The sequence below is a fragment of the Micromonas commoda genome, chromosome 2 (assembly GCF_000090985.2).
Source record: "Micromonas commoda chromosome 2, complete sequence".
NCBI classification, from domain to species: domain Eukaryota; kingdom Viridiplantae; phylum Chlorophyta; class Mamiellophyceae; order Mamiellales; family Mamiellaceae; genus Micromonas; species Micromonas commoda.
This window is the reverse complement of record NC_013039.1, coordinates 1,725,592-1,748,213: the sequence shown is the minus strand read 5'-3', so window position 1 is coordinate 1,748,213 and position 22,622 is coordinate 1,725,592. Positions and strand designations below refer to the sequence as shown.

At 65.3% G+C, this 22,622-nt stretch overlaps 15 protein-coding genes across 15 annotated transcripts; 8 read left to right on the top strand and 7 right to left on the bottom strand.

Annotated features, from left to right (window-relative positions):
* Window positions 1–114: 114 nt before the first annotated feature.
* MICPUN_73117 (predicted protein) lies at window positions 115–556 on the bottom strand (the record flags this gene model as incomplete). The annotated part of the gene is made up of 1 exon (XM_002499754.1): window positions 115–556. A coding segment is annotated over one exon (442 nt), but the record flags the coding sequence as incomplete, so codon positions are not given.
* Window positions 557–854: 298 nt separating this feature from the next.
* MICPUN_55704 (predicted protein) lies at window positions 855–1,319 on the bottom strand (the record flags this gene model as incomplete). Its single annotated transcript, XM_002499753.1, has 1 exon — window positions 855–1,319. The coding sequence occupies one exon, from the start codon at window positions 1,317–1,319 to the stop codon at window positions 855–857; it is 465 nt and encodes a 154-aa protein (XP_002499799.1).
* A 202-nt stretch (window positions 1,320–1,521) lies between these two features.
* On the top strand, window positions 1,522–3,366 carry MICPUN_55705 (predicted protein; the record flags this gene model as incomplete). Its single annotated transcript, XM_002500248.1, has 1 exon — window positions 1,522–3,366. The coding sequence occupies one exon, from the start codon at window positions 1,522–1,524 to the stop codon at window positions 3,364–3,366; it is 1,845 nt and encodes a 614-aa protein (XP_002500294.1).
* Window positions 3,367–3,483: 117 nt separating this feature from the next.
* Window positions 3,484–5,517, top strand: MICPUN_55706 (predicted protein; the record flags this gene model as incomplete). Its single annotated transcript, XM_002500247.1, has 2 exons — window positions 3,484–3,772; window positions 3,911–5,517. The coding sequence occupies 2 exons, from the start codon at window positions 3,484–3,486 to the stop codon at window positions 5,443–5,445; spliced, it is 1,824 nt and encodes a 607-aa protein (XP_002500293.1). The 3' UTR covers window positions 5,446–5,517.
* Window positions 5,515–8,290, bottom strand: MICPUN_105089 (predicted protein; the record flags this gene model as incomplete). Its single annotated transcript, XM_002499752.1, has 4 exons — window positions 5,515–7,219; window positions 7,522–7,647; window positions 7,886–7,964; window positions 8,239–8,290. 4 exons carry the CDS (start codon window positions 8,288–8,290, stop codon window positions 5,710–5,712), a joined length of 1,767 nt encoding a protein of 588 aa, XP_002499798.1. The 3' UTR covers window positions 5,515–5,709.
* Window positions 8,291–9,252: 962 nt separating this feature from the next.
* MICPUN_79172 (predicted protein) lies at window positions 9,253–10,302 on the top strand (the record flags this gene model as incomplete). Its single annotated transcript, XM_002500246.1, has 1 exon — window positions 9,253–10,302. The coding sequence occupies one exon, from the start codon at window positions 9,253–9,255 to the stop codon at window positions 10,300–10,302; it is 1,050 nt and encodes a 349-aa protein (XP_002500292.1).
* A 173-nt stretch (window positions 10,303–10,475) lies between these two features.
* MICPUN_55709 (predicted protein) lies at window positions 10,476–11,150 on the bottom strand (the record flags this gene model as incomplete). Its single annotated transcript, XM_002499751.1, has 1 exon — window positions 10,476–11,150. The coding sequence occupies one exon, from the start codon at window positions 11,148–11,150 to the stop codon at window positions 10,476–10,478; it is 675 nt and encodes a 224-aa protein (XP_002499797.1).
* A 329-nt stretch (window positions 11,151–11,479) lies between these two features.
* MICPUN_107658 (predicted protein) lies at window positions 11,480–12,256 on the top strand. Its single transcript, XM_002500245.1, has one exon. It carries the CDS (start codon window positions 11,508–11,510, stop codon window positions 12,174–12,176), a length of 669 nt encoding a protein of 222 aa, XP_002500291.1. The 5' UTR covers window positions 11,480–11,507; the 3' UTR covers window positions 12,177–12,256.
* Window positions 12,257–12,612: 356 nt separating this feature from the next.
* Window positions 12,613–12,870, top strand: MICPUN_55711 (predicted protein; the record flags this gene model as incomplete). Its single annotated transcript, XM_002500244.1, has 1 exon — window positions 12,613–12,870. One exon carries the CDS (start codon window positions 12,613–12,615, stop codon window positions 12,868–12,870), a length of 258 nt encoding a protein of 85 aa, XP_002500290.1.
* A 684-nt stretch (window positions 12,871–13,554) lies between these two features.
* On the top strand, window positions 13,555–15,812 carry GBSSI (glycosyltransferase family 5 protein; the record flags this gene model as incomplete). The annotated part of the gene is made up of 3 exons (XM_002500243.1): window positions 13,555–14,026; window positions 14,332–14,507; window positions 14,532–15,812. The coding sequence occupies 3 exons, from the start codon at window positions 13,555–13,557 to the stop codon at window positions 15,468–15,470; spliced, it is 1,587 nt and encodes a 528-aa protein (XP_002500289.1). The 3' UTR covers window positions 15,471–15,812.
* A 71-nt stretch (window positions 15,813–15,883) lies between these two features.
* Window positions 15,884–18,398, bottom strand: RAD (rad21-like protein; the record flags this gene model as incomplete). The annotated part of the gene is made up of 2 exons (XM_002499750.1): window positions 15,884–17,901; window positions 18,275–18,398. The coding sequence occupies 2 exons, from the start codon at window positions 18,396–18,398 to the stop codon at window positions 15,884–15,886; spliced, it is 2,142 nt and encodes a 713-aa protein (XP_002499796.1).
* A 329-nt stretch (window positions 18,399–18,727) lies between these two features.
* On the bottom strand, window positions 18,728–19,715 carry MICPUN_55714 (phosphoribosylglycinamide formyltransferase; the record flags this gene model as incomplete). The annotated part of the gene is made up of 2 exons (XM_002499749.1): window positions 18,728–19,179; window positions 19,382–19,715. The coding sequence occupies 2 exons, from the start codon at window positions 19,713–19,715 to the stop codon at window positions 18,728–18,730; spliced, it is 786 nt and encodes a 261-aa protein (XP_002499795.1).
* Window positions 19,716–19,945: 230 nt separating this feature from the next.
* On the top strand, window positions 19,946–20,518 carry MICPUN_55715 (predicted protein; the record flags this gene model as incomplete). The annotated part of the gene is made up of 1 exon (XM_002500242.1): window positions 19,946–20,518. One exon carries the CDS (start codon window positions 19,946–19,948, stop codon window positions 20,516–20,518), a length of 573 nt encoding a protein of 190 aa, XP_002500288.1.
* Window positions 20,519–20,592: 74 nt separating this feature from the next.
* Window positions 20,593–21,311, bottom strand: MICPUN_79123 (predicted protein; the record flags this gene model as incomplete). Its single annotated transcript, XM_002499748.1, has 2 exons — window positions 20,593–21,072; window positions 21,198–21,311. 2 exons carry the CDS (start codon window positions 21,309–21,311, stop codon window positions 20,593–20,595), a joined length of 594 nt encoding a protein of 197 aa, XP_002499794.1.
* Window positions 21,312–21,666: 355 nt separating this feature from the next.
* MICPUN_78493 (predicted protein) lies at window positions 21,667–22,263 on the top strand (the record flags this gene model as incomplete). The annotated part of the gene is made up of 1 exon (XM_002500241.1): window positions 21,667–22,263. The coding sequence occupies one exon, from the start codon at window positions 21,667–21,669 to the stop codon at window positions 22,261–22,263; it is 597 nt and encodes a 198-aa protein (XP_002500287.1).
* Between the last annotated feature and the right edge of the window lie 359 nt (window positions 22,264–22,622).

Sequence of the window (22,622 nt, the reverse complement as noted above, 5' to 3'; positions counted from 1 at the left end):
CGCCGACGACCTAACGACCCGTTCACACGGCCATCGCCTTGAGCCTGTCCACGAGGGCCTTATCCGACCCCTCCTGCTTGTCCAGCTCCCCCGCCAGCCGCCCGAACGTCTTCCTCATGTCGTGCGCGTCCTCGCCGTCGGCGTAGTATTTCGCCTCGACGTCGTTGCGCTCGTATCCGAGCACGTCCACGTACAGGTGGATGGCCGCCGCGTTGCTGACGCGCACGTGCAGGGAGCAGTACTGCGCGTCGAAGGCGGCGCACATCGCGTCGTGCGCCGCGGTCATCAGCTTCGCCGCGATGCCGAGCTTGCGGTGCGTCCTGAGCACCGCGAGGGAGGTGATGTGGCCGTGCGTCGTCGTGGAGTCCTCGTCGAGCTTGGCGAGGACGTAGCCGACGATGCGGCCGTTGCCGGCCTCGGCGACGTGCAGCAGCTGCGGCCACGAGAGCGCGTGGTAGAGGTAGTACTTCATCTGGTAGTTCTCCGGGAGGCACATGAGGTTGCAGTGCTGCATGGCCCACAGGTCGTCAAGGGTCGCGGGACGGATGCACACCATCGTCTCGGGCTGGCGTCACACCCGGGCGCCGATAGATGCGACTAAGATCTCCGATGGGACGTCGCGCGCGTCGCCTCCTGTTCGGTGGACGCCCGCGCGGGACGTGTCGGTCGGCGGGGGGAACGTCCGGCAAACGAATGGAGCGCGGAGGTCGAACGCGGGCGACTTCGATCCGGCGATCGCGAGCGCGCGGTGCGTCCCGCTCGGAAGGCTGCGGCGGCGCTTATGATGAGATTCTCAGGGACCGACGAGACTGGCACAGGGCCCGGCCCGTTTTGTTTACAGCTAAGTGTTAGAGCTACCTATCGGCGTTGTAGAGACTCCCTCCGCCGGCGCTCCCGCCGCGTCTCTCCCCGCGCGCGTCGTCTGCGAGTCCCTGTCCATCATCGCCCCTCGATTCGAACCGAACGCCGCCGCCGCCGCCGCGGCCGACGCCTCGCTCAAACTCCTCATCGCCCGTCCCACCTCCCTCGCGACGGAAACCGCCCCCGACGTCGCCGCCCGCGAGGGCCCAATCCCCCACGTCCGTCTCGTCCCGAGGCAGCACCACCCGCTCGCGCTCCCGCGCGCTCCTCCGAAACACCCCGACGTGGTGACGCACGTGGTGCATGTGATAGACGAGCATCTGGAGCGTCGCGACGAACACGAGCAAGGATGCAAAGGCTAAGGTTTGCGTCCGCTTCTTCCGCGCGGGGTTGTGGTGGAAGCGGGGGTCGCCGTCGCCGGCGGACGCGGACCCGGCTTCTGGGTCGTGCGTGGACATGTGACGGGGCGGCGCGGCGGATGAGATCGCCCGGTCGCGCCACACCCCGCGCCTCGGTGTGTGTGACGGGGGATTTCAAAGTTCTCGGCCTTGAACAACAACAACCTGACACGGCGTGGATAAACATGACTTTTACATGCGTCGCGCCAAAGGGGGGCGCGCGACCGCGGCTGGGACGAACGACGGCTCCTGGGACGAACGAATGGAGACGCGAGCGCGCGATCGAGCGGATTCGAACCCGGTTCCATCGGAAGTCCGCCGAGTCCCCTCACCTCTCGGCGACGCGCGTTCGTCGGACGCCACCGGACCCGCGACCGCCGCCGAGGTTGGCGTCGCCGGCGATGGGCCCATGCGCGCGCCGAGGGGGGGCGTCGCGCCGGTGTACTCGACGCTGAGCGCCGACGGACGGACGGTGGAGTCGTTCGACGGCCCGGGCGTCCCATACGCGCACAAGTTCACCAGCGTCAGGAGCACCGCGGGGGGAGCGCCCCGAGGCATCGCCACCCTCGGAGGCGTCGTCGCCACCGACCTCATCTGCTGGGACCACTACTTCGGACGCGCGTGCGGCGGCGTCGGGGACGATCCGAAGGAGGTCCCAGGATCGATCCCCACCGCGGCCGGCCCGCCGTGCGGGCTGTGCCACGACCTCGGCGACGTCACCACCGTCTGCAGCGGCCGGATACGCGAAGCCCTGGGGCAGCTCAAGGTGGGCAAAGCGGTGAGGCGCGGACGCAGTTTTTGTCGCTGGGGAGACGGGTGCACGAAGCGGCACCCGTCTGACGAGCACGTTCGCTCCACGCTGTTCGAGTGGTACAAAGCCAACAAAGCCAACGATGCGAATGGGGAACCGGAGTGGTCGGTGACGGGCGCGGGCGCCGCGAGGTTCAGGGCCAAGGACGACGACGGGCGAGCGTCGGCGACGTCGCGCATGGAAAACGTCGGCGAAAAAAATGACGGAAAAAAACCGACAACCCAGACGACGGCTGTTGGCGACCGCGCTCGTGAAACCCTCTCAACAGAGGAAACCCTCTCGCAGGATGAGGATCCGCTTCTTCTGGAGGAAACCCCGGAGAGACGCGAGCGCGCGATCGAGCGGATTCGTGCCCGGTTCCATCGCAAGTCCGCCGAGTCCCCTTACCTCTCGAGGTTCACGTCAGAGCCCTTCTTTGACGTTTTGGTTGCCGATCCGCGAACGCGGCGGCTGCTTTCGCACAAAAAGTCGCACAAGGAGGTGACGGAGGCGTACGGCACGTACGAGCGCGTGCGCGAGCTGCTCCCGCGACTCGACCCCACGTGGAGTCACCTAAAGCCCGAAACGGTCGTTGAAACGGTCGTTAAAACGCCCGGACCGGGACCGGTGATATTCGACGCGTGCAGCGGAAGAGGCGTCACCGCGGCGCTGCTGTCCTTTTGGTTCCCCGACGCCAAGATCGTCATGATGGATTCCAACGGCGCGATGGACCTCTCGCACGTCCGCGCGCTGCCCAATCGAAACGTCGTGTTTCGCCACGTGGACCTTTACGGCGCCTCCGTCGTCGAGGTCATACGCAAGGAGACGGCGGGGGATGGAAATTATTCCGACGGAGAAGGACTTCAGAAGCGTCGGCGAACGGCCGTCTTGGTGGGAACGCACCTCTGCGGCGCGCTGTCCCCGCGACTGATCGACCTCTGCTTCGGGTTGGACGAGGTTGACGGGATGGTGCTGTGCCCGTGCTGCATCAAGGGGCAGCTCGGCGGGGATTGCATGCGAGCCGCGAAGAAGAGGGGCGTGTCCGCGTACGTGGTTCTGTGCGAGACGTTCGCGAGGTTGTGCGAACGGGAGGTTGGTCTTTTTTATGGGACGAAGAAAGAGGAGGTTGGTGTGGGCGAGAAGAAAGAGGAGGTTGGGGTGGGCGAGAAGAAAGAGGAGGTTGGGGTGGGGGAGGTGGGATTCGATCCGGGGACGGTCGGGTCGGTGTCCGTTCGCGCGGACCCCGGGGTGTGCTCCCCGGTGAACTGCTTCATAACCGTCGCGAAGGGCGCGGGCGGCGCGTGCGGGGCGTGTTGATGATTGCGCATCGATCGTTGTGGATGAAAAGACTCGGTGTTGAAAAAGTAACCTGTTCATCATGCGCCAATCGTCGCTGACGACGCGAGACTCGTCACTTCGTCCCGCGCGCGCGACATGACATCGCGCGCTCGACAACTGTGTCGCGCGACCGCGTCGCTCGCGGCGGCGCGCGGCGGCGCGTGGCGCGCTCGGTGCGTCCAGAGCCCGCCGCCGATCGTCCCGCGCGATGCGCGCGGGTGGAGCGCCACCGCCGCCTCCTCGCACGGGCCGTCGTCGTCGGGCGACGCGCATCACCGCCGCGACCCGCCCGCCACCGCGGTCATAGCCATCGGCAGCAATCAGGGCGACAGGGTCGATCTCTTCCGTCGCGCCCTCCGCGCCCTCGACGAGGCCGGCATCGCGGGTACGCGCGCCCCCGAGTCGCGTCCCCGAGTCGCCTAGGTCAATCCCTTCCCCTGAATGCGTCGTCGCCGTCGACACACCCCGTCGTTAGCCCCCGCGCACTCACCTCGAAACCCCCGCGCGTTCCCATCGTTCGCAGTGGACGCACACAGCGCGCTGTACGAGACGGCCCCGGCGTACGTCACCGACCAGCCCAGTTTTCTCAACGCCGCCGCGCTCGTCCGCGTCCGCGACGCCTCGCACCCGATGGCGAACGATCCGCTGCTCCTGCTCGATCGCCTCAAGCGCGTGGAGAAGGAACTGGGACGGGAGGAGGGCGGCGTTCGGTTCGGGCCGAGGCCGATCGACCTGGACATAATCTTCCACAGATCCGGGACGCACGGGTGCGGTCGTCTGGAGGTTCCGCACCCGAGGTATCACGAGCGGCCGTTCGTGCTCGCGCCGCTGGCGGATCTCGCAGCCGAGTCCAATCGAGCGAATCTCGCATCTTTGGCATCATCATCATCATCGTCGTCGGGACTTCACAGGGGCGACGCCGACGCGGGTACGCGGGGCGTGGGCGGTGGGCTCAGGACGTGGGCGGACCCGATCGGCGCGGGTTTGGCCACCGCGGCGAGGCTGTGGGCGGGCGCGGGGGGCGAAGCCAACGTCAACGCCTCGGGGGGCGACCTACGCCGAGTGATGCCCATCGGCGGCGGCGTGAACGGTCGACCCGAGCGACTCTGGAGCTGGGGCGACCGCACAAACGTGATGGCGATCCTGAACGTCACCCCCGACTCGTTCAGCGACGGCGGCGCGCTCATGGACCCCGGGGGGGGACACGACGGGGACGCGGGACGGGGGGCGAACGTGGCGGCAAATGTTAATGTGGCAAAAGTGTTAATGGCGGCGAGGCGAGCCGTCGAATCCGGCGCGGACTTTCTGGACGTCGGGGGTCAGTCCACGCGGCCAGGCGCGTCGCGCGTGAGCGCGAACGAGGAGGCGGCCCGCGTCGTCCCTGTCGTCGAGGCGCTCGCGGCGATGCTCGTGACGGAGTATCCCGACCGTCCGGTGTACCTATCCGTGGATACCTTTTACGGGGAAGTCGCCGCGCGCGCCGCCGCCGCCGGCGCCGACGTCGTCAACGACGTCTCGGGGGGAACGATCGACCGCACGATGCACGCGCGCGTCGCGAACCTCCCGAGGCCGCTGCCGTACGTGGCGATGCACTCGCGCGGGGATCCGAGCACGATGCAGCTTCCGGAAAACACGAGATACGCATCCGGCGACGTGTGCGCGGAAATCGCGTCCGAGTCGGCTTTAAACGCGATGAGAGCGGTTCGCGCCGGGATCGAGCCCTGGCGCCTGTGGACGGACCCGGGGCTGGGTTTCGCCAAGACGAGGGAGGGTAACTGGGCAGTCCTGCGCGGGCTCGGACGGATCCGGGAAGGTATGGGTGGCGCGCTGGCGAGGGCGCCGCAGCTCGTGGGCGCCAGTAGAAAAGGATTCCTCGGCGACGTGTTGGCGAGGGAGAACTCGGCCGGGAGGGACCGGGACGTCGCGAGCGCCGCGGCGGCGGTGGCGGCGGTGGCGGGGGGTGCGGACGTGGTGCGGGTGCACGACGTTGGGATGACGGTGGACGCGTTGAGGGTCGCCGACGCCGTCTGGCGCAGCCGGCGGGACGACGCCGATTGATCGACGGGCAGGCGCCGGACGGAGGTTTTTGTAGGGTGATTAATGGTGAGGGTTAGTCCTCTCCGCCGGTTCATTCATTACGCGTTCGTCGCGCGTTCGTTCTTTCGTTCGTTACAAGGTTCGTCGCGAGTCCGTCGTCGACGGTTTAGGGTTTGGCTAAACCTCTCGTCGACGCTCAAGATTCGTCCCTCGTTCGTTCGTCCTCCGACGAAATCAAGCGGGCCGCGCCGCATTTGTGTCGGTTGTCACAATGAGGTTTGATCGTCAGTGCGCGCCGACGCGGGCGTTGGCGGCGTACTGCGTCGACTGCGCCGCCGCCGCCGCCGCCGCCGCCAATCCCGACTCGTCACCGCCCGCGCCAGCCGCGGCGAGCATCGCCGCCCCCTCCGCGCCCAGAGCCTGGTCCATCATCGCCCCGAGCTGCGCCCTCAACACGGCGATGCCCTCCGGGGTTTCGCCGACGCCACCCGGGAACCTGCTCGCTCGGATAACCTCCCACAGCTGTCCCGCGGCCAACTCCGCGTCCCGCTTGTACCCCCCCCGGTGACACGCCACCACCAACGTCGTGAGCGTCTGAACCACGGTGGCGTGCGGACCGAGCTGCGCGTAGAGCTCCGCGGCTCGGGTGGCGAGCTGCTGGATGAACGCGTCCAACTCCGCGGTGGCTCCGTTTCCGCCGGCAGTTACGCCGGGGGGCTCGGGCTCGGGCGCTCCGACGACGGGGGCGGGGACGGAGGGTTCGGCGATGCTCGCCGGGGCGGACGCCGCCGCCGCGGTCGCGCCGCCCCACCCCGCCGCAGCCGACTGCGCCGCGACGAACTGCTGCTGCGCCTGCTGCTGCGCGGCGATGATCTGCTGCCACTGCGCGAGGTCGAGCTGCTGCCGCTGCGGCGGCGGCTGCTGCTGGGGAAGCTGCGCTTGAGCGCCAAACTGCCCCTGCGCCGCCTGCATTTGGCGCGCCATCATGATCGCGGCCTCGACCGGGTGCACTCCACCTTGCTGGTGTTGTTGCTGTTGCTGCTGCTGCTGCTGCTGCTGCTGCTGCTGGGCGAGCTGCTGCTGCTGCTGCGCCAGCTGGAACTGCGCGGCAAGGATGTCTTGCATGTTCATCCCGCCCAGGGCGCCGCCCATCCCGCCAATCATCGCCTGCTGCTGCTGATGCTGCTGCCAGTCCTGCTGCTGCTGCTGCTGCTGCTGCTGTTGCTGCTGCTGTTGCTGCAATTGCAGCTGCATCTGCAGCGCCGCCATGGGGTTGTTCAAACCGTTCATCATATCGGGCGCGATACCCCCCGAGCCGATCACGTCCCGAGCAGCCTTCCTCTTGACCCCCCGGAACACGTTGGCGTGCGGGTTCTCCGTCATCTCGAGCTCCTCCGCCGCGTTGAGCAGCATCAGGAGCTCGGGCGCGGTGTCGACGCCCAGGACCGCCGCGCCCCCGCCGCCGCCGCCGCCGCCGCCGCCGCCCTGGTGCACGCTGAACCCCGCCCTGTGCAGGTTCATCGCCACCGCGGGAAACTCCGAATCCTCCGAGTCCGAATCGTGCGCGCCCTTGATCCCCTTCCCCTTGCGCCTGATCGCCGCCCCATCCTTGAACAAACCCTTAAAGTCCGAGTCGGACGACGAGCCCGGGCGGCGGCGGCCAAACTTTTCGCCGTTTCTCGTGGGCGACCGAGGGCGCTTAACCGTCGGGAGGGCATCCTCGTGTCCCGCGACGAGCTCGGCGAGCTCTTCGTCGTCCGCCCACTCGCGCAGGCCGAACAGCCCTTCGCGCGGTCTGATGAGAGGGATGGAACGCGATCGTGGATGAGGTCAGCCGCGGTGTAAAAGAGGCAAAGAAAAAAACCGGTCACCCCAAAAAACCGAGTCGCCCTGTTGGGATGTGTTCGCGTCCGTGGGTGTCTGAACCGTCGAAAATAACCGTCCACATTTTTTCGCGACTGCGCAGCCATAGCGAGTGAAACCGCCATTATCCGACCCGATCACGGGCGTGAAAAAAAACGTGGTCGAAGTGTCAATTTTTGGCCCGGGCCGACTTTTTCGCAGGTGCGGGGGGGAATGGCAGGCGACGGCACCCACCGGCAGAACACGGACCCAGCCTTGCCATCCTTCCACTTCTTGATGTCCGTGTAGAGCGCGCTGGCCATAGTAGCCTCCGGGGTCTTCCCCGGGAGGCTCCCGATGATCCCCATGCGGATCGCGGTCCTGTGAGCGGGGACGGAAGGGCGGAGTGGACGTCAGCATTTTTGTCTTTTTTGTCCATATCCCTCGCGGTGTGAGGAAGATGCAGCATCTTGGCATGGATAGCGATCCCGCCGCGGCGCGCGAGACGTCCGCGCGCGAGCGCTAAAAACGTCCGCGACTGCTCAGCATGCGAAGAGGAGGGAGTTTCCTCGGGTTGGATCGAGTTTCCCGGGGCGATACGCGCGATCGGGGCACTCACCGCGTCACTTCTCCGGTCGACATGAGGCGGCGTTCCTTGCGCAAAACCTGCAGGGCCGCGTTCTTGAACACGCCTCCGCCTGCGAGGGTGAGAAAAAAAAGGGACGGTGAGCGTCTGGATCTGGCGGTAATGCGACGGTCGGCGGCGCAAGATGCGGCGAAAACCGCGAGATACGTCGACCAGACGCCTTAATGGACATGTCTGATGCGACGCGCGTTCGTTTCCGCGTTCGCGCGCGCGATGTCGCGCGTTCGACCGGCCCCATGCGAACGGCTTCGAAGATTCTTTCCTTCACACGAGAATGCGGTGACGCATGTGCCGAGGTCGACCGGCATCTGGGACGGGACACGCACCTCCTTTGGGCGGCGGCTGCGGCGGCTGCTGCTTGTCCGTCGCGATCGACATGGCCGTTTGCCTACTCGATCTCTCGCCCGGGTTTCCGCGCGCGTGTGATGCGCGCGCGCACGAGTGGCGCGACCTACCGGCTCTCGCCCGTTTACGGCTCCTCCCAACACGTCGGGATAGCGAAAACGTGACTTCGCATCTGTGTGTCACACGCGGCTCGAGTGGCGGGCGGGAGGCGGGGTGGGCCGAAAATTTTGAAAAAGTTTAACTCGGGTTTTAGGGTTCGACGCAGTGATGGGAAAGTTTGGGACTTGTCTTGATCGATTTTTTACTTTGTCGTCTTGAGTCGCAGCTTTCGAAGTTCTGATCACGGGCGATGGGCGATTTGAGCGATTTGATTGGGCGATTGGATCCACCTCGGCTGTCGGTTGAAAGATGCAAAGAACTTTCACGCAATTCCAATGACAAATAGCCACAAAAATACCGTGGGAGATAGGGCGTGAGGCGGCGAAATGATGCAACATTTTAAATATCCGGAGGAACTTTCATCAAGGAGATTCTTTTTGAGTGACGTCACGCAACAGGTAGTAAGTAGCACAGGTAGTTCAGGCTGTTATGTACAAATATCTTTTTGGAACACGAGGGGACGGACGTTTCGGTGGTTAAAATTGACGCGGCTCTTTTGATCGGCGATTTTGATTTTGATCGGTGTTTGCGATCAATCTGAGCTGTTCCTGGGTCACGCGCGCAATTTTTGAAAGCTAGCGCCTTTCAACCCCACCGCGCGCGTCGTCGAAGCGTTCGAGACTCGGCGCAGTCCCTTTTGTTTCAGGGTTTTGGCTGGCGATCGCTCGCCACAACTCGCGGGGCACCGCCACCACCCCGAGCGACACGAGTAACTCGCGACCATGGCCGAAGAGGCGACGGCCGCGATGGCCAACGTGGCGCTCGTCGAGGACGACGCCGGCGCCGAGGACTTCAGCGCCGGGCGCGTCGGCGTGGCGCCCCCGATCGACACCGGCATGACCCTCGACGAGCGCTACGAGCTCTGCCGCTCCGTCGGCGAGGAGTGCATCCAGGAGGCGGAGCTCCGCAACCTCCTCGACAAGAAGCCCGTGCCCGTCTGCTACGACGGCTTCGAGCCGTCCGGCAGGATGCACATCGCGCAGGGCGTGATGAAGTGCCTCAACGTCAACAAGCTCACCAAGGCGGGATGCCACTTCAAGTTCTGGGTCGCCGACTGGTTCGCGCTGATGAACAACAAGATGGGCGGCGACCTCAAGAAGATCCAAAAGGTCGGTCAGTACATGGTGGAGGTGTGGAAGGCGGTGGGCATGGACCTCAGCCGCGTGGAGTTCATCTGGTCCAGCGAGGAGATCAACAAGCGCGGCCACGAGTACTGGCCGCTGGTCCTCGACATCGCGCGCCGCAACAAGCTCGCTCGCATCCTTCGGTGCACGCAGATCATGGGACGCAGCGAGACGGACGAGCTCGCGGCGTCGCAGATCTTCTATCCGGTCATGCAGTGCGCTGACATCTTCTTCCTCGGCGCGGACATCTGCCAGCTCGGCGTGGACCAGCGCAAGGTGAACATGCTCGCGCGCGAATACTGCGAGGACATCAAGCGCAAGAACAAGCCGGTCATCTTGTCGCACCACATGCTCATGGGTCTGAAGCAGGGGCAGGAGAAGATGAGCAAATCCGACCCGGAGTCCGCCATCTTCATGGAGGACTCCGAGGCGGACGTCAACGTCAAGCTCAAGAAGGCGTACTGCCCCCCCGGGATTGTCGAGGGTAACCCGTGCCTTGAGTACATCAAGTACGTGGTGATCCCGTGGTGCGGCAAGTTCAGCGTCACGCGCACGGAGGAGAACGGCGGGGACAAGGACTATCTGGCGTACGAGGAGGTGGAGGCGGACTTCCTGGCGGAGGCGCTGCACCCCGGGGACGTCAAGCCCGCTCTGGCGAGGCACCTCAACCAGATCCTGCAGCCGGTGAGGGATCACTTCCAGAACAACCCAGAGGCGAAGAAGCTTCTGGACACCATCAAGAAGTACAAGGTGACCAAGTGACGCGATCGCCGCGGAGGCATTAGGGCGTGAGATTAAATACGTAAGATTTAGACGTTCTTCACTCATCACACCGCGGGTTTATCTAGTCATCTAGTCGACGTTCGACGCCGTCGAGACGGGTCGCGAGCGCGAGGGAAGCGCGGTTGAGAAATACGATAATCGTCGCCGCGGGCTCAGCCCCACACGAACTTGCCCGCCCCCACCCTCAGGTCCCCCAGCTCGCACGTCACCAGCTCGCAGTTCTCGAACTCCCGCCCCGTCAGCGAGTACCACACCCCCCAGTGCGCCACCATCGCGATGCTCCGCTCCGGCCGCGACTCGATCCATCGCACGAGTTCCCCCATCCGCCGCTCGAATTCCTCCACCGGCTCTTGCGCGACGCCGCTCGCGCTCACCGCCGTTCCGAGGTCGTCGGCGCCGTCGCCGGCGTACCACCACACCCCGTTCGCGTCCGCGTGCTCCTCGCGTAACGCTTTAACGCACCAATCCGGGAAGTCGGCCTCGATCGCGTCCGGGTGGCGGCCCACGTCTGACGCGTGAAACACGCGCTCTCGCATCAGCGCGCACGTCTCCTTTCGTATGCCCTCGCAGCCGGCGAACGCGAGGTCCGCGGTGGTCATCGCGCGATGCAGGGGCGAGGCGATGAGGACCTCGGGTTTCGGATCGAGGAATCTGGTCACGGGCGCCAGCGACGCGGCCTGCGCCGCGCCCTTCTTCGTCAGGCGCGTGTCGTACAGGAGCGGATCGACAAAGTCGGAGGCGTCCCACCGGTTCGAGGCGAGGTACTCGTTCATCTCCGTCCGCCCGTGCCTCACGAGGTGCAGGATCTTCCTGTCGTCGCCGTCCATCTTGGACGCGGCGGCGGACGACGCTGACGAGGCGCGCGGAGGAGGAGAGGAGCGGCCGCCGGTGACGCGCCGATGGGGCGGCACGTACACGGGGGCGCCCATCGCCGAGGGACCGGCCACCGCGCGACCGACGCCGCCCGACGACGCGTTCGTCGCGGATCCCACTCCTCGCGCGAGGGTGAGGCGGGTGACGTACGAGGCGAGGCGCGCGGTCGACGCCGCTCCCCGCATGTCCGTCGCGCGCCGTTCGACAGTGTTCTCGACTTCGTGTTTTCCAGCTTGTTATCCCGCGGCACTTGCGCCCTCCGAGTCAGACTACTCTGGGAGGACGCGAACCGTGACGTTGGCGCGAGCGCGATGGGCGAATGCGAGCCCGTCGTGATGGACAAGAGGGGGCTCGTGGAGAAGGTCGGTTGGCCGTGGATGACCGACCGCAAGCGCCAGCTCCGCGACCCCGCGCACTTCGCGGCATCCCCCCACGCGCGCCCCGGCTCGCCCCTCGCGACGCCGTTTCTGGACCTGACCCAACTCCCGCCGCGCGCCGGGCCGAGGCCGGTGACCCACGACAAGTGCCCGCACGGCATGCTCGAGCATCAGTCCCCTCCGGAGATGCTGGAGCGCTTCAAACGCGCGGCGACGGAGGCGATGCGCGCGAAAGGGGACGTCGCCGTGGGCGCCACTACCGTCTCCATCCAAACAACCTACCCGTGCTTCCACCTCCATCCCTCGGTGCCGCTGCCGCCGGGGTTGATCGAGTTCCGGGAGTTCGCGCACGTGCACGCGCCCTTCGTCGACGGCGAGGGATGGACGCACGCGCAGGGCGGCGGTGGGGGGTCCACGCACCTCTGCGTGTCGCACGCCGACGCGAGCGCGCTCATCGAGCGCGGGTGGGGCGAGTGGCATCCGGTGGCACAGCCGTCCATGCCGCACGTGATGGTGTACGCGCCTAGGGACGAGGGGGAGCTGAGGGTGGCGCTCGCGGCGCTGGAGGCGAGCTACGCGTTCGTGACCAGCGCCAAACGATAGCGAGCGTGGACGTGGGCCGGCCCGCATCGTAGTGAGCGTCGGCGGCGACGGCGCTCTGTTAAGGACGGTTCACTTTCTTCGCGCCACGCTTTCGCTTCGTCTGGCGCGCGGCGCGTGAAAAAATGCGGATTCGGCCGGTCGCAAGCGCCGACCCGCCCGCTGCCCGCGCCACACTTTCCGGTTCGTTAATTCTTTTTCCTTCCTTTTCGGTCCTGATTTCTTTAAATATCTCATCCACTCGCCAATCACAAAAGTTTGGGTACGGCACCCGGGGGTGCCCAGCCACTTGAGGCTCCAGCGTGGATCGCTTTTTTGTGTATGTGTCACACGCTGATTCTCCCGAGATGGCGGGGAAAAGAATCGATTCAGTAAGATTTGGTCCGGGGACGAATGTGGGTCGTTATTCGGGGTGATTTAATCCATCGTTTAGGGTTTGATGATGGCGGGATTTCGATTGTGGCAAAATTTCCAAACTGTCATTCATAGGATTTATCCGAAATTTCGTGGACCACTTGCCAGCCTCACACATCAGCCGGCTCGTTCGTTCTCGGCCGCATGTGGCCCGCATTCGTGGCTCACCCTGTCACTTGGCACTCGGGTTTTGCGTGGGTTTATCAGTGGAGAGTTTCGGCGCCGGATTGTCACTTCATTGACGCACTTCACGTCCCACACCGCGCGGTTACTCCCCGAGTAGACGTTGCAATGGCCTCCTCCCTCGCCACCCACCAGTTCGCTGGCGTCCAGGCGCAGTTCAAGTGAGTCGCGCGCCCTCGTCGAGGCGCAAATCCGGCGCCGGGTCACGGCATTTTTTTTATATAGCGGCGGAAGTTGAGCTTCGTTGAGGATCCCGGAATGGGTCCCGACCACGCGCGGCGGCGTCCGTTTCGAGCCCGAAATTCCCGCTCGAGCGATCCGAGGACGTGCCACTGACCTTCATGCATCCGTTTTTCCCCACCAACAGGTCTGCTGCCGCCAAGAAGACCGTGCGCCCCGCGCGCAATGTGCAGGTGAGCGACCCAAAATTCACCGGGAGGCAGCCGCGGCTTTTTTGCGCGACAATGCCGAGAAACGACGCTTCGGGGACCCGCGTTTGCGCGGTCCCCACGCGCGCGACTCGCGTAGTCCGCCGGGAAGTCCCGATCCTTCCTGATCATTCTCGCGTTTTGAAGAAGATGCGCGATGCGCACGCGGCTCACGCCCGCGCATGCCCTCGCGCGCTTCTTCCAACCCGACACGTCGCGCCCGCCGAGATTATTCCACGACGCGACTCGTTTTGAGCCACTCGAAAAAAAATTCAAGATGCTCACCGACCCCGAACCTCTCTCCCGCCTCGTCTCGACAGACCCGCGCGGCCTACTCCCCCAAGGCCAACCGCCCCATGAAGATCGTCTTCGTCTCCACCGAGGTGGCCCCCTGGTCCAAGACCGGAGGCCTCGGCGACGTCGTCGGCTCCCTTCCCGTCGAGCTCGCCAAGCGCGGCCACAAGGTCATGACCATCGCGCCCCGCTACGACCAGTACAAGGGCGCCTGGGATACCTCCGTCCGCGTCGACGCGCTCGGCCACAACGTCGGCTACTTCCACGAGCACAAGAAGGGCGTCGACCGCGTCTTCGTCGACCACCCCCTCTTCCTCGCCAAGGTTTGGGGCAAGACTGGCTCCAAGCTCTACGGCAAGACCAACGGCGCCGACTACGCCGACAACCAGGAGCGCTTCGCCATGTTCTGCCAGGCTGCGCTCCAGGCGCCCATGGTGCTTCCCTTCGGCTACGGCGAGGACGTGTGCTTCGTCGCCAACGACTGGCACTCCGGCCTCGTGCCCGTCATGATCAAGAAGGTCTTCCAGCCCCAGGGTGAGTCCCGCGCGAAAATCTTCCGTCCCCAGCCAACAAACTCGCAAACAGCCACACAGCTGGCGTTTCACCCGGATTTTCATCCACGGGCGGGGAATCATCGCCAGCCTGGCCTTCGTTCCCGCCTGCGTGTATGCCAGCTAGTCAGAAAAATATCTGACTTGGCGGTAAAGATTTTTTCCCAAATTTCGTTGCGTTTTCGATCGCGACGATTTCGCCCGATTTTCCTCTCCTCTCCTTCAGTCACCAGAGACCGCCCAGTCGCTCACCGACCCGCCTTCCCCTCCACCGCCCCTCCACGACAGGCAAGTACCTCAACGCCAGGTGCGCCTTCACCGTGCACAACATCGCCTTCCAGGGCCGCTTCTGGCCCGCCAAGATGGGCGACTACGGCCTCCCCGAGTCCGCCTCCAACGACTTCTTCTTTGAGGATGCGCAGGGCAAGATGTACGACGAGCGCAACCCCAAGAAGGATGGCCAGGTCGAGACGACCCCCCCCGGCAAGAAGTTCCGCAAGGACAACTGGATGAAGGCTGCCTTCATCAACTCCGATCGCAACATCACCGTGTCCATGAACTACGCCAAGGAGATCTCGGGCTCCGCGTCCAAGGGTGTCGAGCTCAACACCATCATCAACGCCACCGGCGGCATCGAGGGCATCGTCAACGGCATGGACCCCACCGAGTGGAACCCCGCCACCGACAAGTTCCTCGACATCACCTACGACAAGAACACCGTCGTCATGGGCAAGGCTGCCGCCAAGCAGGCGCTCCAGGCTGAGGTTGGCCTCCCCCTCGACCCCTCCGCCCCCGTCTTCGGCTACATCGGCCGTCTTGAGGAGCAGAAGGGCTGCGACATCATGATGGAGGCTGTCCCCAAGCTCCTCAAGCAGTGCCCCAACGCCCAGGTCGTGATCCTCGGTACCGGCAAGAAGTCCATGGAGAAGACCCTCGAGAAGCTCGACAAGATGTCCCCCCGCATGGCTGGCGTCGTCCGCTTCTCCAACCCCATTGCGCACTTCATCACCGCGGGTGCCGACTTCCTCATGGTCCCCTCCCGCTTCGAGCCCTGCGGCCTCATCCAGCTCCACGCCATGCAGTACGGCACCGTCCCCATCGTCGCCTCCACCGGTGGCCTCGTCGACACCGTCAAGGAGGGCGTGACCGGCTTCCACATGGGCGCCATGGACCCCGACGGTCTCAAGCCCGACGACGTCGAGGCCATGGTTGACACCTGCGCCGCCGCCGCCGCCACCTACGGCACCCCCACGTACAACAAGATGTCCTCCACGTGCATCGGTCAGGACCTGTCCTGGAGGAAGCCCGCGGCGAAGTGGGAGGCTGTGCTCGAGGAGATGATGTACAACTCTGGCTACGGCAAGAAGCAGATGGTTGTCACTCCCAAGGAGGATCTCGAGGGTGCCAAGACCACCGCGGCGCGCTAATGGGTCGCCGCCGATTTGATGTTCACACCCGCGAACATCTCTGAGATTGTTCGCTGAGAGTGTCGACTGCGATCAGCGAACGAACCAAATTGCACGCCGCGGGCGCGGGGGCGGGATCGGGAACGAGTTTTTTTCCCCGCGCCGATCATTCTTTAGACACCACATCTCGATGTTTTGCACGCCTTATAGAGGGAGCCGACGAGTTCGGTCCAGATTTCTCACGGCGGACACCTGCCTTGTTTTTTTGTATACCTGCACGCGTCTGCTTTGAGAGCACGCAACAGTAGCACTGCGCACTCCTAGAAAGCTTTTCATAAAGTAAGATAAGCCAAAAAATAACGCAGCGTCGCCGCCGCCCTCATCTGCCCATCATGATCGATCCCTTCTTGTTCTTTATTACATCCTCACAACCTTCACTCGGTCATGTCGCTGAGCTCCGCGGAGTCCTCGCGGATCTTCGGCCCCGCGGTGACGTCGACGTCCCCGTATGACTCCCGCTGGTTCACATCCACGAAGCCGTGCGTCTTGAGCACCAGAACCTGGTAAAACAATCGAGCCGCCTCCGCCCTCGAGCACTCCTTCTCGACGTTGTCGTCGCCGCGAATCTTGGTCATCTCCGACATCTTCACCACCGGCGCCGTCTTACTCTTCCCCCTCCCCTTCGGCTTCTCCAAGAGTTTGGGCCTCAGTCGCGCGAGCATTCGCTTGGTGTGCGTCGACCAGTCGGCGTCCCCCTTGGGCGCGTTGGCGGGCGTCGCCGGCTCGGAGGCCAAGCCGCCGCCGCCGCCGATCCCCTCAGACGGCGCGCCTCGCGATTCGTAGCCGTCGTCGTCGCCGCCGCCGCCGCCAAACTCGGACCCACCGCCGTCGTCCATCATCGGGGGAGGTATGTCGTCGTACATCGCCGCGCCGTCGGCACCCTCGGCACCCTCGGCGCCCTCGGCGCGATCCGTCGGTCTGGGTCGCGGCTTGAACCTTCGAGCCTCGGGAACGGCTCCGTCCTCCCACTGCACCTTGGACATGCCCCGGCCGCGCTTATCGAGCTGAAACGCGGCGTATCCGGCGCCCCACTTCTCGCCCGCGGTTTTCCACAGGTGTTCCACGCACTTTCGGCGGATGTTCCAGAGCTTCTCGGAGATTCTTCCCCCGAATAAGGGATCGACGCGGTACTCGGTGCCCCAGAAGATCCCGTGCACCTCGTGCGGGTTCTTCGGCGGCGGCCGCGACCGGCGCCCGCCGGACCCCTCCCGCCAGTACATCACCATCTTCCCGTTCTCGTCCTCGTACTCCGGCGCACCGAAGGGCACGTCGTCGTCGCGCCCGGGATCCGCCATCTTGTACACCGCGCCCGGGCCTCGCTTGCACACGATGTCGGAGGTATCCGCGAGTTGCGCCTTGATCTGTTCGTTCGTCAGCATGGTGACCTCGTCGATGATCGGCTTGGACTTGGCCTTGCGACGCGGAGCCGCGGCGCGCCGCGCCTTGCCCTCGACGTTTTTGTTGCGCTGATGCGCCTTGCCCCACTCCACCGCGACGATGCCCGGGGTGGTGGTGGGCTCCGACGCGGGCGGCGTCCCCGGCCCGCCCTCGCCGTCGGCACCCCCTTCGGCACCCCCTTCGGCACCCCCTTCGGCACCCTTCGCCCCTCCGGCTCCGGGCGTCTTGAACTGTTCCGACGGAAGCGTGCCCCGCACCCCGTCCGCGTCCTCCAGGTCGTCCTCCAGCGGCAGCGGCGCCACCTCCTCGCCGCCGTCGCCCCCCGGAAGTCGCTCGTCTGTATCGTCGAACACCGGCACTCCCTCTTTCCCCGTCGCGTCGTCGGGATCGACCACGTCGTAGTCCTCAATCTCGGGTTCCACGCGAGCGTTCGGGTCGGTCACCTTCGGGTCGTTGAAGTCAGTTCCGGGCGTCCGGAACCCTCCGGAAGCGGGCGCGTATCGCGTCCCGTCCCCGTCCTCGTCGTCGGAGAAACCCGGGTCGTTCGTCGCGTCGAAGTCCCCGTCTATGCGATCGTCGTACGCGAAGTTGTTATCCCACTCCTCGTACTCGTCGTCATCCAGGGTGATGTCTTCCTTGTTCGCCGTGGACGCGTCGGCGGCGCCCCGTCTCTCCTTGGACACCGACGTCGACATCTGCATGTACCCCTCCTCGGTGACGATGTGGCCGAACGACGCCGCCGCCGCGGGGTCGAAGAAGACCTCGAGGTCGTCGTAGTTCTCCGGGAGGGTGATGAGCCCCAGCGGCGCCGTCTCCTGCCCCTCCGGAAGGTCCACAGCGTCAGCCTTGGTAAACGCGGACTTGATCCTCACCATCGCCTCGGAGCAATCTTGGAAGAGGTAGTTGACCTTGCGGCTGTAGATGCGGACGACGCCGAGCATGAGCTGGCCGGAGAGGCGCAGCGCCAGGGGCGCGTCGGGGTTGATGATGGACTCTGCGCGGGTTCGATGGAGGGTTCGGGCGGGCTCGGGGGTCAGCGCGGGATCGTAGGGAAGCTTTTGGAAAACCAAATCGCCAAAAAAAAAGAAAAAGCCAAACCGCGAGGCCGGGCGGAGGTTGCCCTCAACGGGTGCCGGGTGATTGCGCGGGACGCGGGCGTCGAGCGGGGCGGTCGGCGCTGGGCGATGGGGTCGGACTCGGCGCGTGGACCGTTCGCGCGTTTCCCCGGGTTCCGCGCGGTCGAAACCCCCGCGTCTCGAGTCCCGCGCGCCCCCGGGAGAATCCGCCCTTGCGACCGAGAGGGATGAATTTTAATTGGCTGGCGAGGCGAAAGAATTCCGGGGAGGGACGGTGGACGGGGCACTCACGGACTGCCTCCGCGATGTCCGTCTCGGTGATCTGCTGCTTCCGCAGCCTCCTGTCCAGGTGCGCGGCGATCCAGATCGTGCCCAGCGGGCCGCGCTTGGCGAGGATGTACTGCGAGTAGAACATCCTTTCACCCTCTCAGACTTCCTTCCCAGACGGAAAGCGCCCCGTCCGTGCCGGCGACGCCGATGACCGTCCCGCGTTCGGACGCGACGCTCCGTTGCCTCGCGGCGGGTGCTGCGACTGAGCTCGTTGCGCTCGCGGTCGCGCGTGTGTCCCGCGTGCTCACGGGTCTGCGGCGCGTCGTCGTCGTCGCGTACAACGATAACATCGGTTCAAAAGGCGCTTCAAAAACCGAGTTCAAAAAAGAGCCCATAACCTTTTTCATAACATAAAATGGAAGGTCGCCTCTGATCAAAAAGGTCATCGCCGATCACTCGCTCCTCCATCACCACTCACTCCTCCGTCCCGTCCTCACCCACGATGACCGGCACGCCGTCCCCGTCCCTGAACCGTATCCGCCCGTCCACCAGCGCGGAAACCACGTGCGAAAACACCTCGTGCTCCAGACGCAAGACGTTCGCGGCTACGTCGTCGGGTGTGTCGCTCGGCGCCACTCGCACGTGCCTCTGCGCGACGATCTTACCCTTGTCGAACTCCTCGTTGACGAAGTGCACCGTCGGGCCGGTGAACCTCACGCCGGACGCCACGACGGCCTCGTGCACGTGGTGCCCGTGCATGCCCTTGCCCCCGAACGCGGGGAGCAGCGCGGGATGGATGTTGAGCATCTTGTCCTCGTACGCTCGGCACAGCTGCGGCGGGATGAGGCGGAGGTAGCCCGCGAGGAGTACGTACCCCACGCCGGCGTCGCGAAGCTGCGCGACGAGCGCGTCCGGGGTCAGGCCGTCTGTTTTTTGCGGTCGATTAGGAGGGGATCATTTGGGTCAGTGACACTGTTGGTTTTGGTTTTGGATTTGGATTTGGATTTGGATCGAGGGTTTGACGTCGCGTCGCGGTGAACGCGCTCGGGCGTGCGGCGCGCGGGTGTGGGGGACGGGTTCGATGCGCGGGTATCGTTCGTTCGATGCGTGCGCGCCAGTGGAACTCACCCTCGCCCTTCTTCGGCGGGTAGGTCAAGGTGGGAATGCCCCGTTCCCGGCTCCACTCGACGCCGCCGCAGGATGGGATGTTGCTCACCACCACCGCCACCTCCGCGTTGACGCGGCCGTCCTCCATGGCGGCGTGCAGCGCGCGCAGGTTGCTACCGCCGCCGGAGACAAACACGGCCACCTTAGCCTTGGGCTTCGCGTCGCCCGCGGCGCGCGCGGCGACCCATCGCGAGCGGGCGGCGCGCGCGCTCTTCGTCCGCGTCGACAGCGCATCGAACGGGCGGCGGTTGGAGGCGCGGGGGCGCGAAAGCGCCGTCATCGGCGCGGTCGACATCCTCGGCGACGACACGAATCGACGAGTGGCGTGGCGACGATACAAACGAGGCGATGCGCCGAACGGCACTCGACGCGAGCGCGGCGGCGACGGAACCGCGGCGCCGTTCGTTCTGCCGGGCTGACGTGGCGAAAAGGCCGGGGGCTGACATCTGATGACTCTTCGCTTTCTGAGTGCCCGTATTCAAAATAGCACCGCGAGGCCCCGCACACCTCCCCCCGCGCCGTAGCATGTCCACGAGCACGGTGAAGATATGCGTGGTTGGACCGCAGGAGGGCGGCAAGACCCTTCTGTGCAAGCTCCTCGCCGAGCAGCTCCCGGCCGACCGCGGGTATCACCCCACGAAAGGCTTGCGCATCCAGGAGGTTGAGCGCACCGGTCCGGGCGGCATCGCGGTCAACGTGCAGCTCCGCGACTGCTCCGGCGACTTCGAGGCCTACTCGCAGTGCTTCCCGGCGATGGCGCTGGACATGGACGGGCTCATCGTGGTGTACGATCCGGACGAGGAGGGGAAGGAGCCCGAGCTCGAGCGATGGCACGAAGCCTTCTCCACCGTCGGGGATGCGCGGTTGGACCCGAGCCAGTGCCTGGTGTTGGGCATCCACCGCGGTCGCGGCGGCGAGGGCGCGCCGCCCAAGTTTCCAATCTCCGGGAAGCTCACGAAGCTGCCCAACGCGGTGGTCGAGGTGAGCGGTGACGACGTCGTCGGGAGCGCGCGGAGGGTCGGCGTCGAGGTGGACAGGTGCGTGCAACACGCGGTGACGCGCAAGCGCGAGGCGGAGGAGAACCGGCTGTTGGGATGATTAATTGACACATCTGTTGACACGTCGCAGCGCGATGACACACCGCGCGTTCGAATAGGGGCGGATTCTTTCACTCACTCCTCGTCGGAGCTGTCGTCGCCCTCTGTGTTCTCCTCCCCGTCCTCGCTCTCGGAGCTGGACTGTACCTCCCTTCGGAGCGGCCTCCTATTCCGGTTCTCGGCGAGCGGCGGCAAATCGTCGTCGTCGTCGTCGCTCCAATCGTCCCCCCCGCCGCTCCCATCGGCCCCGATGGACAGCCCCTCCAACGCTCCCCGCTGGACGTCCACCCCGTGCGCCCCCCCGCCGTCCGCGACGTCGTCGTCCATCGCGTCGTCGTTTAAATCGTCGAACGCTCGCGGCCACGTCCCGTCCTTCCTCATCTCTCGGATCTGAGCCTTGTACAACACCCTGAGCAACTCCCCCGTCACCTTGACGTCGTCCGGGAGGTTCGGCTCGATGTGCGCGAGGACGTGCGTGCCCTTGCGCACCCACAGCACCTTCGAGAACTTGGCGGGGATGCGAATAAGCGTCGACGCGCCGTCCGCCTTCTCGACCTGCGCGTCGCGGGTGGGGATTCGAGACGTGCGGGTGAGGCGGTGGGGAGGGAGATGGGGATGGGGAGGCCGGGACGGGCGGCGGCGGCGGCGGTGCGCGCGGGAGAGGCGCGGGAGATGCGCACCTCGACCTGGTTGCCGCCCCGCAGCTCGGTCACCCTGCAGACCTCGTCGCCCTCGGTGAGCTCGGGCAGCGCCTCGTCCACGAGGTTGCGCACGTGCTTGCGACGCCGGCTCATTGCGCGCGCCCGGAGTGAACGAGAGCGGCGTGTTCGCGGACAGGAAGGAATCGCAGAACTATCCCGTAGGCGGATGGAGGAATCACTCGTCTCCCGCGTGAGATCGCGCCGCGTGAGCCGCGACTCGAGTGAACCATGGGTGCGTCCACCCGTCCCGTTCCCCAATCCATGCGATTCGCCCTCGATGCGTCGCCAGCCCTTCGCGTCTCGGGGCGTTCCCTCCGCCCGGCCCGCGCCGGGACCCTCGCTCGGCCCCGTCCTCGTCAAACATCATCTCACCGCTCGTCCAAAAAATCACGCGCCACGCGCAGACAAGTACGCGGCGCCGGAGACCAAGGAGGAGATGTACGTCCCGATGAAGGTCGTCGTCGTGGGCGACGGCGCCGTGGGCAAGACCTCCATGCTCCTCTGCTACACCACGAACACGTTTCCCACCGACTACATGGCCACGGTGTTCGACAACTACGCGGTGAATGTCCCTTACGGCGGCAAAGTGGTCAGCCTCGGGCTCTGGGACACCGCGGGTCAGGAGGAGTACGCCCAGTACCGCCCCCTGTCCTACGACAAGGCGGACGGGTTCATACTAGCGTTCGACCTGACGTCGAGGCCGAGCATGGAGAACGTCAGCAAACGGTGGATCAAGGAGCTTCGCGCCAAGGCGCCGGGAGCGCCAGTCGTCTTGGTGGGCACCAAGCTGGATCTGCGCATGGGTGGATCTGCGCACCAAGGACACGGATCGGCGTGCGTCGCGGCGAGGGAGGGGGAGGCGCTGGGGAAACGGATCGGCGCGGAGTGTTACGTGGAGTGCAGCGCGCTGACGCAGGATAACCTCGGCGCGGTCTTCGACGCCGCGGTGGACGCGTGCATGAGACGGCGGGACGCGACGAAGAAGAGGAACGAATCGAATGGCGGGGGAGCGCGTGGCCGATCGGGTTGCTGCGCCGTCTCGTGAGGGGGCGGCGGGGTCCAAATCTCTTAAACTCCCCTTGATTAACGTTAGCCGCTATAAGACTACATGTGACTCTCTTTAAAGTTTGAGACACAGCCGGCACGTGACCGCCGCGACGCCGCCGCCGACGAGAGCCGACGCCAAAAATCCAATCGCAGTTCTCTCGTATTCGAAAGCGCCTGCCTTGTCGTCGTCGTCTTCGTCGTCGTCCGCGTACCGAATCTCCGCACTGGGGCTCGGAACCGGCGAGTTTGACCTCGAGAGCGACGTGGAAAGCGTACGTCCCACCTGACGTATCCGCCGCATGAGCCGGGACGTCAGCCAACTCCCGTTCGCGCTCCTCGCGCTGCGTTTCGAACCCC

Coding starts and splice junctions, on each gene's coding strand:
- MICPUN_107658 (XM_002500245.1), top strand. CDS start 11,508: ATGGGCGAATGCGAGCCCGTCGTGATGGACAAGAGGGGGCTCGTGGAG.